Source organism: Aethalodelphis obliquidens, unplaced genomic scaffold (assembly GCF_003676395.1).
Source record: "Aethalodelphis obliquidens isolate GAN/ISIS:26980383/991018 unplaced genomic scaffold, ASM367639v1 scaffold63, whole genome shotgun sequence".
Lineage (NCBI taxonomy): Eukaryota > Metazoa > Chordata > Mammalia > Artiodactyla > Delphinidae > Aethalodelphis > Aethalodelphis obliquidens.
Window position 1 is genome coordinate 6,198,891 of NW_020838007.1, and position 17,386 is coordinate 6,216,276.

The following is a 17,386-nucleotide window of genomic DNA, read 5'->3' on the forward strand; positions in this document are numbered from 1 at the left end:
TCGAATACCCGGAACAACAGTTCTTCAGTCCAACATGATGATAAAACTTGAATGAAGAACTACTTAGAGCCATACAGAATAATCATATGTAGAAAAGTAATTATATGACTCATAAAAATTAAAATAAGCTTCTGGATCTTTATTCCCTTTACCCCTTTTAATCAGTGCTTCAGTATACAGCAGCACAGATATACATGTGTGTTATTCAACCCAGTAAGTAATTCTTCCTTCCATTTTCAGTGTAAAGATCTCAATTAGAAAGAAACATGAGCTGCTTTTTAAAAAGACTGTCTGTTTCCCATAAACATAACACTTGAAAGTACTCACGATCTTCATCTGTCTGTACTACGAGTTCTTGGCTCTCCTTCCGTCCCTCGGGATTCATGAGGATGAGTTTCACACTGACGTTGGTGTAGGGGGAGAGGTTGGTGATGGTGTGTTGAGGGTGTGAGTTATCCGTGTCCCAGCTTACTTCTTCTCTCACTTGTTCCTGCCCTCCGACCTTGTAACAGTAGTGGACTGTGAGGTTGTAACTATGGCAACGAGTCACGTTATACCCAAATGGCTCCCAGCGGAGAGTGATTTGTCGAGATTTGACTTCGACGACTTCCAATTTTCTTGGGCCGCGCATGGGATCTAAGATGCAAAAGAAGGAAAAAGAGAACATGAGAGAAAATAATAATAAAAGTTCCAGTGAAGCCCAGGTATCACAGATAATCCTCCTTATCCCCAGTATCTTGTCTTCTCTTCTTCCACATGAATAAAACACCTAAATCTTAGACGGGCATGAGGCCACCCAGAATAAGGACTAAAATTTCCAGTCTCTTCTGCAGTGAGGTCTGTCCTTCTACCCAAGTTCTGGTGGATAGCATACAACGTGAGACATCAAGAATGGATTCTGGGCAGTGTCTTTGAAAGGAAGGGGCTCGCCATCCTTGTTCCTCCTTCCTTCCTATTAGCTTGATTGAGGATAGGGTGTCTCACGCTCATGCAGCCATGATGGACCATAATGTGCTTAAACATTAAGAATTCAAAGCAATGATGATGAAGAACCCAGGGTTCCTGATAATCACCGCACTACCATACCATCCCTGAAGGGTCTACTTCCAAAATTTTCATTAGAGAGAAATACAGTGCTTTTATCTAAGGCTCTTTCCTCTGGGGCTCTGATACACAAAAGCAGTCTTAATGCTAGTTGATGTATATATTTTTTATCTTTTTAAGATAATTCATCATTATGTAATTGGAAAACAGAGTAAAAGCTTGAGAAATCAGAATGAAATAATACAATGATTAAAGAGTATAAACTTTTGAACAGAACTCCAGGCCTTTTTGGGTTGTGATTTGCAGAGAATTCCACACACTCAATGCTGAAGTAGTTCTTTACTACCCCTGATCAGGTCTTGGTGTTGTTTCTTAGTCCAAGCTCCAGGGACAGAGTTTCGAGCTTAGAAATCTAAATGAAACGCAGGGAATATAAGCATTCTGATGGGCTTAAAAGGAAGAATATATACAGAGAAGGCTTTCTTTTTATACATATTTCTTCTTTTATTGAAGTATAGTTGATTAACAATGTTGTGTTAATTTCTGCTATACAGTGATTCAGTTATACATATATATGTATATATGTACACATTCTTTTTTAATATTCTTTTCAGTGTGGTTTATCATAGGATATTAAATATAGTTCCCTATGCTATACAGTAGGACCTTGTTGTTTATGAGAAAGCTTAAACTTGTTTATGAAATGATGATGAAAATACAGTAATACTAACTACATAACATTTACTGAGCCCTTATTATGTACCTTACACTGTTCTAAGAATTTACCTTTCACAGGTTTGGGGAAAACCTAATCTAAAATACTTTGCTTTAGTATATCCATACATACAATTGATCCATATATTTTGATTTTTGTTTTCCTGAATGTGGTCACCATTTATGAATATAAAGAGATCTATAATTGGAAAGTGAAAATAAGCATGAAAACTTGAGAAATAATAGCTACCATGGGTAGAAGGACGTGCTCCCACTCCCTCTTGTGAGAGCACCAGAATCACAACTAACTGCTGAACAATCATCGACAGGAAGACACTGGAACTCACCAAAAAGGATACCCCACTTCCAAAGACAAAGGAGAAGCCACAGTGAGGCAGTAGGAGGGGCGCAATCACAATAAAATCAAATCCCATAACTGTTGGGTGGGTGACTCACAAACTGGAGAACACTTATACCACAGAAGTCTACCCACTGGAGGGAAGGTTCTGAGCCCCACGTCAGGCTTCTGAACTTGGGGGTCTGGCAATGGGAGGAGGAATTCCTACAGAATCAGACTTTGAAGGCTAGCGGGATTTGACTGCAGGACTCTGACAGGACTGGGGGAAACAGAGACTCCACTCTTGGAGGGCACACAAAAAGTAGTGTGTGCATCGGGACCCAGGGGAAGGAGCAGTGACCCCACAGGAGACTGAACCACACCTACCTGCTAGTGTTGGAGGGTCTCCTGCAGAGGCGGGGGGTGGCTGTGGCTCACCATGGGGACAAGGACACTGGCAGCAGAAGTTCTGGCAAGTACTCCTTGGTGAAAGCCCTCTGGGAGTCTGCCATTAGCCCCACCAAAGAGCCTGGGTGGGCTCCAGTGTTGGGTCACCTCAGGCAAAACAACCAACAGGGAGGGAACCCAGCCCCACCCATCAGCAGACAAGTGGATTAAAGTTTTACTGAGCTCTGCCCACCAGAGCAACAGCCAGCTCTACCCACCACCAGTCCCTCCCATCAGGAAACTTGCAAAAACCTCTTAGATAGCCTCATCCACCAGAGGGCAGACAGCAGAAGCAAGAAGAACTACAATCCTGCAGCCTGTGGAACAAAAACCACATTCACAGAAAGATAGACAAGATGAAAAGGCAGAGGGCTATGTACCAGATGAAGGAACAAGATAAAACCCCAGAAAAACAACTAAATGAAGTAGAGACAGGCAACCTTCCAGAAAAAGAATTCAGAATAATGATAGTGAAGATGATCCAGGACCTCGGAAAAAGAATGGAGGCAAAGATCGAGAAGATGCAAGAAATGTTTAACAAAGACCTAGAATTAAAGAACAAACAAACAGAGATGAACAATACAATAACTGAAATGAAAACTACACTGGAAGGAATCAACAGCAGAATAACTGAGGCAGAAGAACAGGTAAGCGACCTGGAAGACAGAATGGTGGAATTCACTGCTGCAAAACACACTAAAGAAAAAAGAATGAAAAGAAATGAGGACAGCCTGAGAGACCTCTGGGACAACATTAAATGCAACAACATTCGCATTATAGGGGTCCCAGAAGGAGAAGAGAGAGAGAAAGGACCCGAGAAAATATTTGAAGACATTACAGTCAATAACTTCCCTAACATGGGAAAGGAAATAGCCACCCAAGTCCAGGAAGCGCAGAGAGTCCCAGGCAGGATAAACCCAAGGAGAAACAGGCCGAGACACAGAGTTAGGAAATTGGCAAGAATTAAAGACAAAGAAAAATTATTAAAAGCAACAAGGGAAAAACAACAAATAACATACAAGGGAACTCCCATAAGGTTAACAGCTGATTTCTCAGCAGAAACTCTACAAGCCAGAAGGGAGTGGCATGATATACTTAAAGTGATGAAAGGGAAGAACCTACAACCAAGATTACTCTACCTGGCAAGGATCTCACTCAGATTCAATGGAGAAATCAAAAGCTTTACAGACAAGCAAAAGCCAAGAGATTTCAGCACCACCAAACCAGCTCTACAACAAATGCTAAAGGAACTTCTCTAAGTGGGAAACACAAGAAAGGAAAAGGACCTACAAAAACAAACTCAAAACAATTAAGAAAATGGTAATAGGAACCTACATATTGATAATTACCCTAAACGTGAATGGATTAAATGCTCCAACCAAAAGACAGAGACTTGCTGAATGGATACAAACACAAGACCCATATATATGCTGTCTACAAGAGACCCACTTCAGACCTAGGGACACATACAGACTGAAAGTGAGGGGATGGAAAAAGATATTCCATGCAAATGGAAATCAAAAGAAAGCTGGAGTAGCTATACTCATATCAGATAAAATAGACTTTAAAGTAAAGAATGTTACAAGAGACAAGGAAGGACACTACATAATGATCAGGGGATCAATCCAAGAAGAAGATATAACAATTATAAATATATATGCACCCAACATAGGAGCACCTCAATACATAAGGCAACTGCTAACAGTTATAAAATAGGAAATCGACAGTAACACAATAATAGTGGTGGACTTTAACACCTCACTTACACCAATGGACAGATCATCCAAGATGAAAATAAATAAGGAAACAGAAGCTTTAAATGACACAATAGACCAGACAGATTTAATTGATATTTATAGGACATTCCATCCAAAAACAGCAGATTACACTTTCTTCTCAAGTGCTCATGGAACATTCTCCAGGATAGATCACATCTTGGTCACAAATCAAGCCTCAGTAAATTTAAGAAAATTGAAATCATATCAAGCATCTTTTCTGACCACAATGCTATGAGATTAGAAATGAATTACATGGAAGAAAAAGTAAAAAACACAAAGACGTGGAGGCTAAACAATATGTTACTAAATAACCAAGAAATCACTGAAGAAATCAAAGAGGAAATCAAAAAAAAACTAGAGACAAATGATAACGACAACACAATGATCCAAAACCTATGGGATGCAGCAAAAGCAGTTCTAAGAGGGAAGCTTATAGCTATACAAGCCTACCTCAAGAAACAAGAAATATCTCAAATAAAAAATCTAACCTTACCCCTAAAGGAACTACAGGAAGAAGAACAAACAAAACCCAAAGTTAGCAGAAGAAAAGAAATCATAAAAATCAGAGCAGAAATATATGAAATAGATAAAAAGAAAACAGTAACAAAGATCAGTAAAGCTATCTTTGAGAAGATAAACAAAATTGATAAACCATTAACCAGACTGATCAAGAAAAAGAGGGAGAGGACTCAAATCAATAAAATTAGAAATGAAAAAAGAGAAGTTACAACAGACACCACAGAAATACAAAGCATCCTAAGAGACTACTACAAGCAACTCTACGCCAATAAAATGGACAATTGGAAGAAAGGACAAATTTTTAGAAAGGTATAACCTTGCAAGACTGAACCAGGAAGAAACAGAAAATATGAACAGACCAATCACAAGCAATGACATTGAAACTGTGATTAAAAATCTTCCAACAGGGGCTTCCCTGGTGGCGCAGTGGTTGAGAGTCCGCCTGCCTGTGCGGGAGACACGGGTTCGTGCCCTGGTCTGGGAGGATCCCGCATGCCGCGGAGCGGCTGGGCCCATGAGCCATGGCCGCTGAGCCTGCGCGTCCAGAGCCTGTGCTCCGTGACGGGAGAGGCCACAGCAGGGAGAGGCCCACGTACCGCAAAAAAAACCAAAAAACAAAACAACAAAAAAATATCTTCCAACAGGGTTTCCCTGGTGGCGCAGTGGTTGAGAGTCTGCCTGCTGATGCAGGGGACATGAGTTTGTGCCCCGATCCGGGAGGATCCCACATGCCATGGAGCAGATGGGCCTGTGAGCCATGGCCGCTGGGCCTGAGCGTCCAGAGCCTGTGCTCCGCAACGGGAGAGGCCACAACAGTGAGAGGCCCACCTACCGCAAAAAAAAAAAAAAAAAAAAAATCTTCCAACAAACAGAAGTCCAGGACCAGATGGCCTCACAGGTGAATTCTATCAAACATTTAGAGAAGAGCTAACACCCATCCTTCTCAAACTCTTCCAAAAAACTGTAGAGGAAGGAACACTCCCAAACTCATTCTATGAGGTCACCATCATCCTGATACCAAAACCAGGCCAAGATGCTACAAAAAAAGAAAATTATAGACCAATATCACTGATGAATATAGATGCAAAAATCCTCAACAAAATACTAGCAAACAGAATCCAACAACACATTAAAAGGATCATACACCATGACCAAGTGGAATTTATCCTAGGGATGCAAGGATTCTTCAATACACGCAAATCAATCAATGTGATACACCATATTAACAAACTGAAGAATAAAAACCATATGATCATCTCAATAGATGCAGAAAAATCTTTTGACAAAATTCAACACCCATTTATGATAACAACTCTCCAAAAGGTGGGAATAGAGGGAACCTACCTCAACATAATAAAGGCCATATTTGACAAACCCAGGGCAAACATCATTCTCAATGGTGAAAAACTGAAAGCATTTCCTCTAAGATCAGGAACAAGACAAGGATGTCCACTCTCAGCACTATTATTCAACATAGTTGTGGAAGTCCTAGCCACGGCAATCAGAGAAGAAAAAGAAATTAAAGGAATACAAATCAGAAAACAAGAAGTAAAACTGTCACTGTTTGCAGATGACATGATACTATACTATACACAGAGAATCCTAAAGATGCTACCAGAAAACTGCAAGAGCTAATCAATGAATTTGGTAAAGTTGCAGGATACAAAATTAATGCACAGAAATCTCTTGCATTCCTATATGCTAATGATGAAAATATGAAACAGAAATTAAGGAAACACATCCATTTACCATTGCAACAAAAAGTATAAAATACCTAGGAATAAACCTACCTAGGGAGAGAAAACACCTGTATGCAGAAAACTGTAAGACACTGATGAAAGAAATTAAAGATGATACCAACAGATGGAGAGACATACCATGTTCTTGGACTGGAAGAATCAATATTGTGAAAAAGACTATACTACCCAAAGCAATCTACAGATTCAATACAATCTCTATCAAATTACCAATGGCATTTTTTACGGAAGTGGAACAAAAAATCTTAAAATTTGTATGGAGACACAAAAGACCCCAAATAGCCAATGCAGTCTTGAGGGAAAGAAACGGAGTTGGAGGAATCAGACTCCCTGACTTCAGACTATACTACAAAGCTACAGTAATCAAGACAATATGGTACTGGCACAAAAACAGAAATATAGATCAATGGAACAAGATAGAAAGCCCAGAGATAAACCCACACACCTATGGGAAACTAATCTATGACAAAGGTGGCAAGGATATACAATGGAGAAAAGAGAGTCTCTCCAATAAGTGGTGCTGAGAAAACTGGACAGCTACATGTAAAAGAATGAAATTAGAATACTACCTAACACCATACACAAAAGTAAACTCAAAATGGATTAGAGACCTAAATGTAAGACCGGACACCATGAAACTCTTAGAGGAAACATAGGAAGAACACTCTTTGACATAAATCACAGCAAGATCTTTTTTGATCCACCTTCTAGAGTAATGGAAATAAAAACAAAAATAAACAAATGGGACCTAATGAAACTTCAAAGCTTTTGCACAGCAAAGGAAACCATTAAGAAGATGAAAAGACAACCCTCAGAATGGGAGAAAATATTTGCAAATGAATCAACGGACAAAGGATTAATCTGCAGAGTATATAAACAGCTCATGCAGCTCAATATTAAAAAAACAAACAACCCAATGCAAAAATGGGCAGAAGACCTAAATAGACATTTCTCCAAAGAAGACATACAGATGGCAAGAAGCACACGAAAAGCTGCTTAACATCACTAATTATTAGAGAAATGCAAGTCAAAACTACAATGAGGTATCACTCAGTTAGAATGAGCATCATCAGAAAATCTACAAACAACAAATGCTGGAGAGGGTGTGGAGAAAAGGGAACACTCTTGCACTGTTGGTGGGAATGTAAATTCATATAGCCACTCTGGAGAACAGTATGGAGGTTCCCTAAGAAACTAAAACTAGAATTACCATATGACCCAGCAATCCCACTACTGGGCATATACCCAGAGAAAACCATAGTTCAAAAAGACACATGCACCCCAATGTTTATTGCAGCACTATTTACAATAGCCAGGTCATGGAAGCATCCTAAATGCCCTTCGACAGACGAATGGAGAAAGATGTGGTACATATATACAATGGAATATTACTCAGCCATAAAAAGGAATGAAATTGGGTCATTTGTTGAGACATGGATGGATCTAGAGACTGTCATACTGAGTGAAGTAAGTCAGAAAGAGAAAAACAAATATCGTATATTAATGCATATATGTGGAACGTAGAAAAATGGTACAGATGTACCGGTTTGTAGGGCAGAAATTGAGACATAGATGTAGAGAACAAACGTATGGACACCAAGGGGAGAAAGTGGGGGTGGGGGCGTGGTGGTGGTGTGATGAACTGCGTGATTGGGATTGACATGTATACACTGATGTATGTAAAACTGATGACTAATAAGAACCTGCTGTGTAAAATAAAAAGAACATTATTGGAAGAGTAGGATATAATAAACAAGGATAGGGTTTATTAAAGCTGTAATTGGTATAAAAAAATAAAATCATTGATTAGCAAAACAAAACAAAACAAAACAAACAAACAAAAAATAGCTACCACGTACTGTGTGTGTACTTACTATGTGTGAGTTGTTTTGTATATAATCTCTATTCCTCCAAACAATCCTGTGGCTTAAGCACTATTCTTCCCAACATAGAAATGAAAAAATTGTGGCCACGGTGGGTTCAATAACTTGTCCAAGGTCAAGGTTTGACTGTGGCTCTGCATTCATATGTCTGGTAATGAAATAGCATATGTTTCATTATCAAATCTACTGCAGAGCCTCTACCAAAATAAAGAAAATTGGATAAAAAGAAATCAGGATGTAAAGATACTTAAAACTCCACCTGACACATTACCAAAGAATGTAAACTATAATAAAGGTCCCGTGTATCTCATCTTGGGACAAAAGTGCTGGGAAGAATCCTTCACCTTTCTCCTTCTGGTTCCATAGAAGAGGGGTCCAGGCCACGTTCCCCGGCCCAGCTTTTCCAGACAACCACACATACACTTTGTAGCTACAGGAAATTTGTCTGGACTACCATTGAAGTTCATATCTTGCTTTTTGTTTGTGCATAAATTCCTTGTTTTCTTCATCATTTGGGACCTAGAGAGAACTTAGAGATGTCCCCTTTCCCTGTGACCTCCAACAAATGAAAAAGTTTCATGTGAAATAATGCTCTGGGTTTATATTTGTGAGATGGGATTTATCGGCCAGATATCTGTCCAAACTATAGCACGAGGTTAATAATGACCATTCATGCTACTCTATCCTGTAATAACTCTAGGAACCAAGGACAAATGAGAAAAAGCTTCCCAGGAGAATCCTGAGTGGACGATTTTCATGGAATGTTCCTTTTTACCAAATCAATTTTTTATATTTAAATTATCAGTGTTAGGGAAAATATAAATAAGTTACTTAGCAATAACATTGTAGGTGTTTTTCAGTCTAGTGACTTTTTACCATTTAAAGGCAATGTCTAATTTTATATAATGCTTCATTAGTTGAATGTTTACAAAAACTTTTAATAAGCTCCAGATCCCTTATATAAACAGATTATAACATGCATCTCTTTGACCCTTTCCTTATTAATCACACATCTCCACAAGGACTGTTCTAAGGTTTTCATCAATTTTACTTACTAAATGACTAAATGCTTCAGATATTAGTTTCAACTAGCAATGCAGTCCTAACTTAATTTCACTAGAAAAACTACTTTCTCTTGCAGCAGGAAGCCTGCATCATTTTAATACGCCTTAGCCAAGAACACACACAGGTGAATTAAGCCCCAGGACTAAAAAACACAGGTTCTATGTGTTTACTGGCCAAGTTGTCTTGAAATGCATGCTCCCCTCCCCTCTATTACCTCTCAGAATTCCATCACAGTAAAATTATGCCCTTCTGTAAACTTGCCAAGTCAAACAGCTAAGCCTAGCACAAACGACCATGTCCATGACCAAGCCTCCAGAGCCCCTACTGTCATGAGTGGTATTAAGAGACCAGAGATAGAGGCTGAGTTCTGAGTCTTAGATGGAAGGAGGGTTGTGGTGACCGGCTTGCATCTTGTTCCCAGTCAGCTGAAACAAAATCGAGTTAGAGAAGAGATTCCAAACAGAGTATTTCTTTTAAAAAATATTTTAGGGCTTCCGTGGTGGCACAGTGGTTGGGATTCCACCTGCTGGTGCAGGGGATACGGGTTCGTGCCCCAGTCTGGGAGGATCCCACATGCCGCAGAGCAGCTGGGCCCGTGAGCCATGGCCGCTGAGCCTGCGCGTCTGGAGCCTGTGCTCCGCAACGGGAGAGGCCGCAGTGGTGAGAGGCCCGCGTACCGCAAAAAAAAAAAAAAAAAAATTATTTTATTGGAGTAGAGTTGATTTACAATGTTGTGTTAGTTTCAGGTGTACAGCAAAGTGATTCAGTTATACATACACATATATTCATTCTTTTTTAGATTCTTTTCTCATGTAGGTTATCACAGAATATTGGGTAGAGTTGCCTGTGCTATGCAGCACGTCCTTGTTGGTTATCTATCGTATACATGGCAGTGTGTATGTGTTCATCCCAAGCTCCTGATTTATCCGTTCCCCCCACGTTTCCCCTTTGGTAACCATAAGTTTGTTTTCAATATCTGTAAGTCTGCTTCTGTTTTTTTTTTCTTTTTAAAAAGTATTTTAATAGCATTTCCAAACAGAATATTTCCATCTGTGCCCTTTGTGGACCTTTGCCTACTATAAGTACAGTTCTGTTGTGTCTCTTAATATGTCAATACCAACATGGCGGAGTCAAATCCTATCAACAAGGGGAGGGATGAGTCCTAAACGCTTCTCCCTTTAGTCAACAGCTTAAGAGAGAAGTTGAATCAACACGACGATGCAGGTGACACAGTCTACTGTCTCTTGCCAGGGCCCAAAGGCAAGCGCTAAGTGAGATGGGAAATGACATCTGATAACACAGACTGAATGTCCTGGGCTACCAAGTACCTGTGATAATATCCCCTTTGACGACAGCACTGTTACGCTATGTCCAGTGACAAAGGGCGTCTGACAACCCTGTCAACTCATGCTAAGCAAACTGCCGGATTTCACTACTCCTTTTCTCCTTTCCTTCTGCCATTCTGCAAAACTGAGCTCTGATGCAGTGATGGCTTCTAATGATTACATCTTAATTTGGTGTTTTATAGCACCTTCATCTTCAGTGTTTCCGCCAGAACCGTGTCTATTAGTGTGCTGCAAGCTGTGAACGAGGCATTCCACAGGGACACTCCCCTAGTGAGTTACGCCGACGATCGCCGAAGACTTTGAAGGGCATTGCTGTCGACACAGAACACACTGCGGGAAATAAACAGCAACTTCACAGATAGAAATGAGGAATTTCAGTCGGCTAACTGCAATTCACAAGGCATTTCTGGGAGCAAAATGCAAATACTGCTCCCCAAATTTGGCATACTATTACTACCATTCCACGTGCACAAAATAAATCTCTTAAGAGTCAGATAACAGGGTAGTTAATTGTATTTACTAGTTGGAGGATATCTGCCTCTCTTTTCTTACAATCCTAAAGATGCTTCGGAGGATGTGTGTGGATTCCAAGGCCAGTTCTCTTCACATCCCCTTGGCCCGCAGTAGGATGGGTAAATGAAGGCCCCATTGGCACAAGTCATAAGGCCAGCGGATCCAGTCTGGGCCTACAGGCTCACGATAAGAGACCGAAACGGTGTCCCTGAGGAGTGCGGTGGCTGTCACGCCCGCAGCCTAGGCAGGGAGCTCCCGCCGATTCCCTCACTGGCACCACCGGCAGCATCTTTCCTTCTGTTCTCTTTCTGCCAGTTTGAGCCAGGTTTCAAGCAGAGGTGTCTGACACTTGCAATCCTGACCCGGGGGACCAGCGAGCCGGTCCTAGCCTCCAGCACTTTGGCATCCTATTTAATCAGGGATCCCGCCTCCTTCTACACTCAGGCCTCTTTTTCTACGGATAAGGGCAGAGACTGACTGATAGGATCAATTTCCATTGCAGGTTCAATTCACAGCTCATTTCTCTGGAACTCTGCTCTTTACCTTTCATTACTACTACAGTGCTTTTTCAGAAACTCAATTTCAGAACCTGTGAGATAGATCTGGGTGTAATTTTAGAATCCTGTCATTGATAATCAAAAACACAGATTACAAACCAAGGCTCCTGCTAACAGGTTTCTCTCTTCTGCCTCTTCATGGTCTTGCCAGAGGTCTATTACAATAAAAGGAATAACAACCAGAATGGCACCGTGGGCCCCTTTTGTCATCTTCAGCTACTGAATTTCTGCCTTGCCAGTCACACAAAATAATAAGGTAATAGCTTTATTTACTTTACTATTCAGTTAAATCAGAGCAGAGACCTGGTTAACTAGTATTTTATCTTGGCCTACCCAGTCATTTAATATTCCTAAGCAGCAAAGGTTCCAGGCACATGGCACTGTTTGCAAGCAACATAGCTATAGTTTTTGAATTAGCCGATGTTTCCCATAGTTTAGAAAGTACCCTTTGTGCGCAGTTGAAAGTTCTGAAATATATCAACCTTTAACCTACGGCATTATATACCTGTGATGTAATTAAATAAATGAAAACTTGTCATAAGAATGACATGAATTTGAATAGCCTCTTCCACCAAAATACTTTTCACATTAGTAATTCTTACATCATGATTAGAATCAAGAAACGCACTTGAAAATGATCTATTCTTAAATATACCACACGGTCCTATATAAAAGAATAGCTTCTTCCTAAAAAACAAGCTGAATTTCAAAAATAGTACGAAGAGCTGAGAAAACAGTCGTTGAATAAATGAAGGCAAGGGCAGCCATGCCAAGCCTCACACAGAAGCAAACATTTTCCCATATCTCCTGGTTTAGAAGGGACATACTCTTCACAATGTCTTTCCTGTTTTCCAAGTGGTGGTTTGGATTCAGCCTAAATCGTAAAGGTAAGTGACCCACTACATTATGTTGCTGGGAAATGGACTCTCCACGTACCAATTCTACCGATGATTCTAATTTTGATCGCTGTAGAAAGGTGGCATTCCTATTCATGTCTTATGGGAAATGTAAAGATTATCTTACGTAACAAATTACTAGGACACAGACCAAGGTGAGAACAGAGACCCTCTCAGGCAAGAGGGTAAGGCTGCACTCACGCTCTGAACGTGAGTGACCACTGACAGCCTGGAGGGAGCATTTACCTGTGGTGTCAGGTAACCCTACACGCAGGTAACTGTGTATAGACGCTTTGTTTAGTTCTTGGTTTGGTTTGTACATTAAAAAAATTAAAGTAAAAGGATACATCTTGGGTCTTTGGTTAGTCACCCTTGGTGTCTGGTTTTAGGCTAGTGTCACCAAGTCTTCTAGGATAATTTTTAAAAAATTAAAATTTAAAAATTCTTTTAAAAAGAATTTTAAGATTTAATGTTCTCAAGTAAAGAGTTTGTTGAATGGGGGTTGGAAAAAAAGAGGGAATAAACAAGTTACTGTTTTCAACCGTCCAAAATAAAGAAATGCTGGCATTGATAACGCACTCACTGACATTAATATCTGTCATATTTTATTCCACCTGAACTAACTGTAAAGAATAAAGGTAGGAGTCCCACAATGGTTGAAAGATATTCTGTTAAATACAAAGCATTCTTTTCTGGTGTTAATTTAAAGTTTTTGAAATTTTAAGTAATAAGACCGTTAAAGCACATTGAAAAGTACAAAATAAAACAATCACCTGTGCACCTGCTAATATCAAATATTAACATAGGTGTTTTGCTTCAGATCACTTTTGATTAAAGAAATAAAATAGTGCTGATACAAATCCCTTCCATGTTCTTGCAGGCTACCTCAAGGTTATTATGTGTCATTCCCAGACATGGTTTTGTATTTTTATGACATGTATCTGGGATGCTTAAAATTTAACACAAATGCTACCATTCTCTGCAACTTGACTGGTTCAACATCAGCCAAGTTGAAATACATAGATCTAGTTTATATGTATAGATAGATCTAGTTTATATCTATAGCTAGATCATATAGATTTTAACTGGTGTATCGAATTCCAGTAGATAAATGAACAATAGTTTACTTCGGCATGCCCCTATTGAGGAGCAGACAGGTTGAGTCGACATTTTCTCTATTACAAGCGGTGAACAATAAGCAGTGGTACCAACAGGAAGCCCACACCTCTGACCTCCTGAAGCCAAATCTTTAGTGCACATTAAAGTCTGAGAAACTCTGAATTAGAGGAGTGTTTTTCAGAATGCAGGCTGGATCCGTCAGGTCTTAGATTAGCATTCGTTTTAAAGAAAGAGATAGAAACTAAAACATTAGAGTGCATTTTAGGTTGAAACGTGAGGACTGTGCAGATTTTGTTTTAGTTCTACCTACACACGCTCCTGTAAATTTACAAGTGAGTGTATGACTGTGTCACAATGTAAAATACACTTCATACTGCAACAAGAGTGAAAAACACATCTCTAGAGAAATTCTTCCCTGGGTCACCAGAAGATATGTATAGAAATGTTCTTAGCAGCATTGTTAACAAAAGAATAAGAAAGAAAAATGTGGGCTCCCCTGGTAGCGCAGTGGCTGAGAGTCTGCCTGCCAATGCAGGGGACATGGGTTTGTGCCCCGGTCTGGGAAGATCTCACATGCCGCGGAGCGGCTGGGTCCACGAGCCATGGCCGCTAAGCCTGCGTGTCCGGAGCCTGTGCTCCACAATGGGAGAGGCCACAACGAGAGGCCCGTGTACCACAAAAAAAAAAAAAAAAAGAAAGGAAAATATGCCAACAATCTAAATATCTACTGACCAGAAAACAGACAGATATTTATACAATGGAAAAGAATTCTCGACACAAGCCTCTTAGATAACCTCATCCATCAGAGGGCAGACAGCAGAAGCAAGAAGAACTATAATTCTTCAGCCTGTGGAACAAAAACCACATTCACAGAAAGATAGACAAAATGAAAAGGCAGAAGACTATGTACCAGATGAAGGAACAAGATAAAACCCCAGAAAATAAACTAAATTAAGTGGAGACAGGCAACTTTCCAGAAAAAAGAATTCAGAATAATCATAGTGAAGATGATCCGGGACCTCAGAAAAAGAAAGGAGGAAAAGATCAAGAAGATGCAAGAAATGTTTAACAAAGACCTAGAAGAGTTAAGAACAAACACCTAGAAGAATTAAAGAACAAACAAACAGAGGTGAAAAACACAGTAACTGAAATGAAAAATACTCTAGAAGGGATCAATAGCAGAATAACTGAGGCAGAAGAACAGATAAGTGACCTGGAAAACAGAATGGTGGAATTCACTGCCGCAGAACAGAATAAAGAAAAAAGAATGAAAAGAACTGAAGACAGCCTAAGAGACCTCTGGGACAACATTAAATGCAACAACATTCGCATTATAGGGGTCCCAGAAGGACAAGAGAGAGAGAAGGGAAGCGAGAAAATATTTGAAGAGATTATAGTCGAAAACTTCCCTAACATGGGAAAGGAAATAGCCACCCTAGTCCAGTTAGCGCAGAGTCCCAGACAGGATAAACCCAAGGAGAAACAGGCTGAGATGCAGAGTTATAAAATTGGTAAAAATTAAAGACAAAGAAAAATTATTAAAAGCAACAAGGGAAAAACGACAAATAACATACAAGGGAACTCCCATAAGGCCAACAGCTGATTTCTCAACAGGAACTCTACAAGATGGAAGGGAGCGGCACGATATATGTAAAGTGATGAAAGGGAAGAAGCTACAACCAAGATTACTCAATCTGGCAAGGATCTCACTCAGATTCAATGGAGAAATCAAAAGCTTTACAGACAAGCAAAAGCTAAGAGATTTCAGCACCACCAAACCAGCTCTACAACAAATGCTAAAGGAACTTCTCTAAGTGGGAAACACAAGAGAAGAAAAGGACCTAAAAAACAAACTCAAAACAATTAAGAAAATGGTAATAGGAACCTACATATTGATAATTACCCTAAACGTGAATGGATTAAATGCTCCAACCAAAAGACACAGGCTTGCTGAATGGATACAAACACAAGACCCATATATATGCTGTCTACAAGAGACCCACTTCAGACCTAGGGACACATACAGACTGAAAGTGAGGGGATGGAAAAAGATATTCCATGAAAATGGAAATCAAAAGAAAGCTGGAAGTAGCAATACTCATATCAGATAAAATAGACTTTAAAGTAAAGAATGTTACAAGAGGCAAGGAAAGACACTACATAATGATCAAGGGATCAATCCAAGAAGAAGATATAACAAGTATAAATATATGTGCACCCAACATAGGAGCACCTCAATACATAAGGCAAATGCTAACAGCTCTAAAAGCGGAAATCGACAGTAACACAATAAGAGCGGGGACTTTAACACCTCACATACACCAATGGACAGATCATCCAGACAGAAAATTAATAAGGAACACGAGCTTTAAATGTCACAATAGACCAGATAGATTTAATTGATATTTATAGGCCATTCCATTCAAAAACAGCAGATTACACTTTCTTCTCAAGTGCACACTAAACATTCTCCAGAGTAGATCACATCTTGGGTCACAAATCAAGCCTTGTTAAATTTAAGACAATTGAAATCATATCAAGCATCTTTTCTGACCACAATGCTATGAGGTTAGAAATCAATTACAGGGAAAAAAAATGTAATAAAACAGAAACACATGGGAGACTTCCGGGAAGATGGCAGAAGAGTAAGACGCGGAGATCACCTTCCTCTCCACAGATACACCAGAAATACATCTACGCGTGGAACAACTCCTACAGAACACCTACTGAATGCTGGCAGAAGACCTCAGACCTCCCAAAAGGCAAGGAACCCCCCACGTACCTGGTTAGGGCAAAAGAAAAAACTAAACAGAGACAAAAGGATAGGGACGGGTTCTGCACCAGCGGGAGAGAGCTGTGAAGGAGGAAAAGTGTCCACACACTAGGAAGCCCCTTCGCGGGTGGAGACTTCGGGAGGCGGAGTGGGGGAGCTTGGGAGCCGCGGAGGAGAGCACAGCAACAGGGGTGCGGAGGGCAAAGCGGACAGATTCCAGCGCAGAGGATCGGGCCGACCGGCACTCACCAGCCGAGAGGCTTGTCTGCTCGCCCGCCGGGGCGGGCGGGACTGGGAGCTGAGGTTCCGGCTTTTGTCGGAGCGCAGGGAGAGGACTGAGGTTGGCGGCGTGAACACAGCCTGCAGGGCGTTGGTGCGCCGCGGCTGGCCGGGAGAGAGTCCGGGGAGGGGTCTGGACATGCCGAAGAGGCAAGAGACTTTTACGTCCCTCTTTGTTTCCTGGTGCACGAGGAGAGGGGATTAAGAACGCTGCTTGAGAGAGCTCCAGGGACGGGCGCGAGCCGCGGCTAAGAGTGCGGAGCCCAGAGACGGACATGGGACGCTAAGGCCGCTGCTGCCACCGCCAGGAGGCCTGTGTGCAAACACAGGTCACTAGCCACACGCCCTTCTGGGGAGCC

The 17,386-nt window shown here is 40.7% G+C and overlaps 1 protein-coding gene across 2 annotated transcripts in view; it reads right to left on the reverse strand.

Moving 5' to 3' along the window:
- Positions 1–17,386, reverse strand: part of PTPRM (protein tyrosine phosphatase receptor type M) — a 759,173-nt gene that overhangs the window by 317,581 nt on the left and 424,206 nt on the right. For both annotated transcript variants that reach the window (XM_027088510.1, XM_027088508.1), the window contains exon 8: positions 328–636. In XM_027088510.1, coding sequence (XP_026944311.1) covers positions 328–636 — 309 coding nt within the window. The remainder of the gene's footprint in view (positions 1–327; positions 637–17,386) is intronic.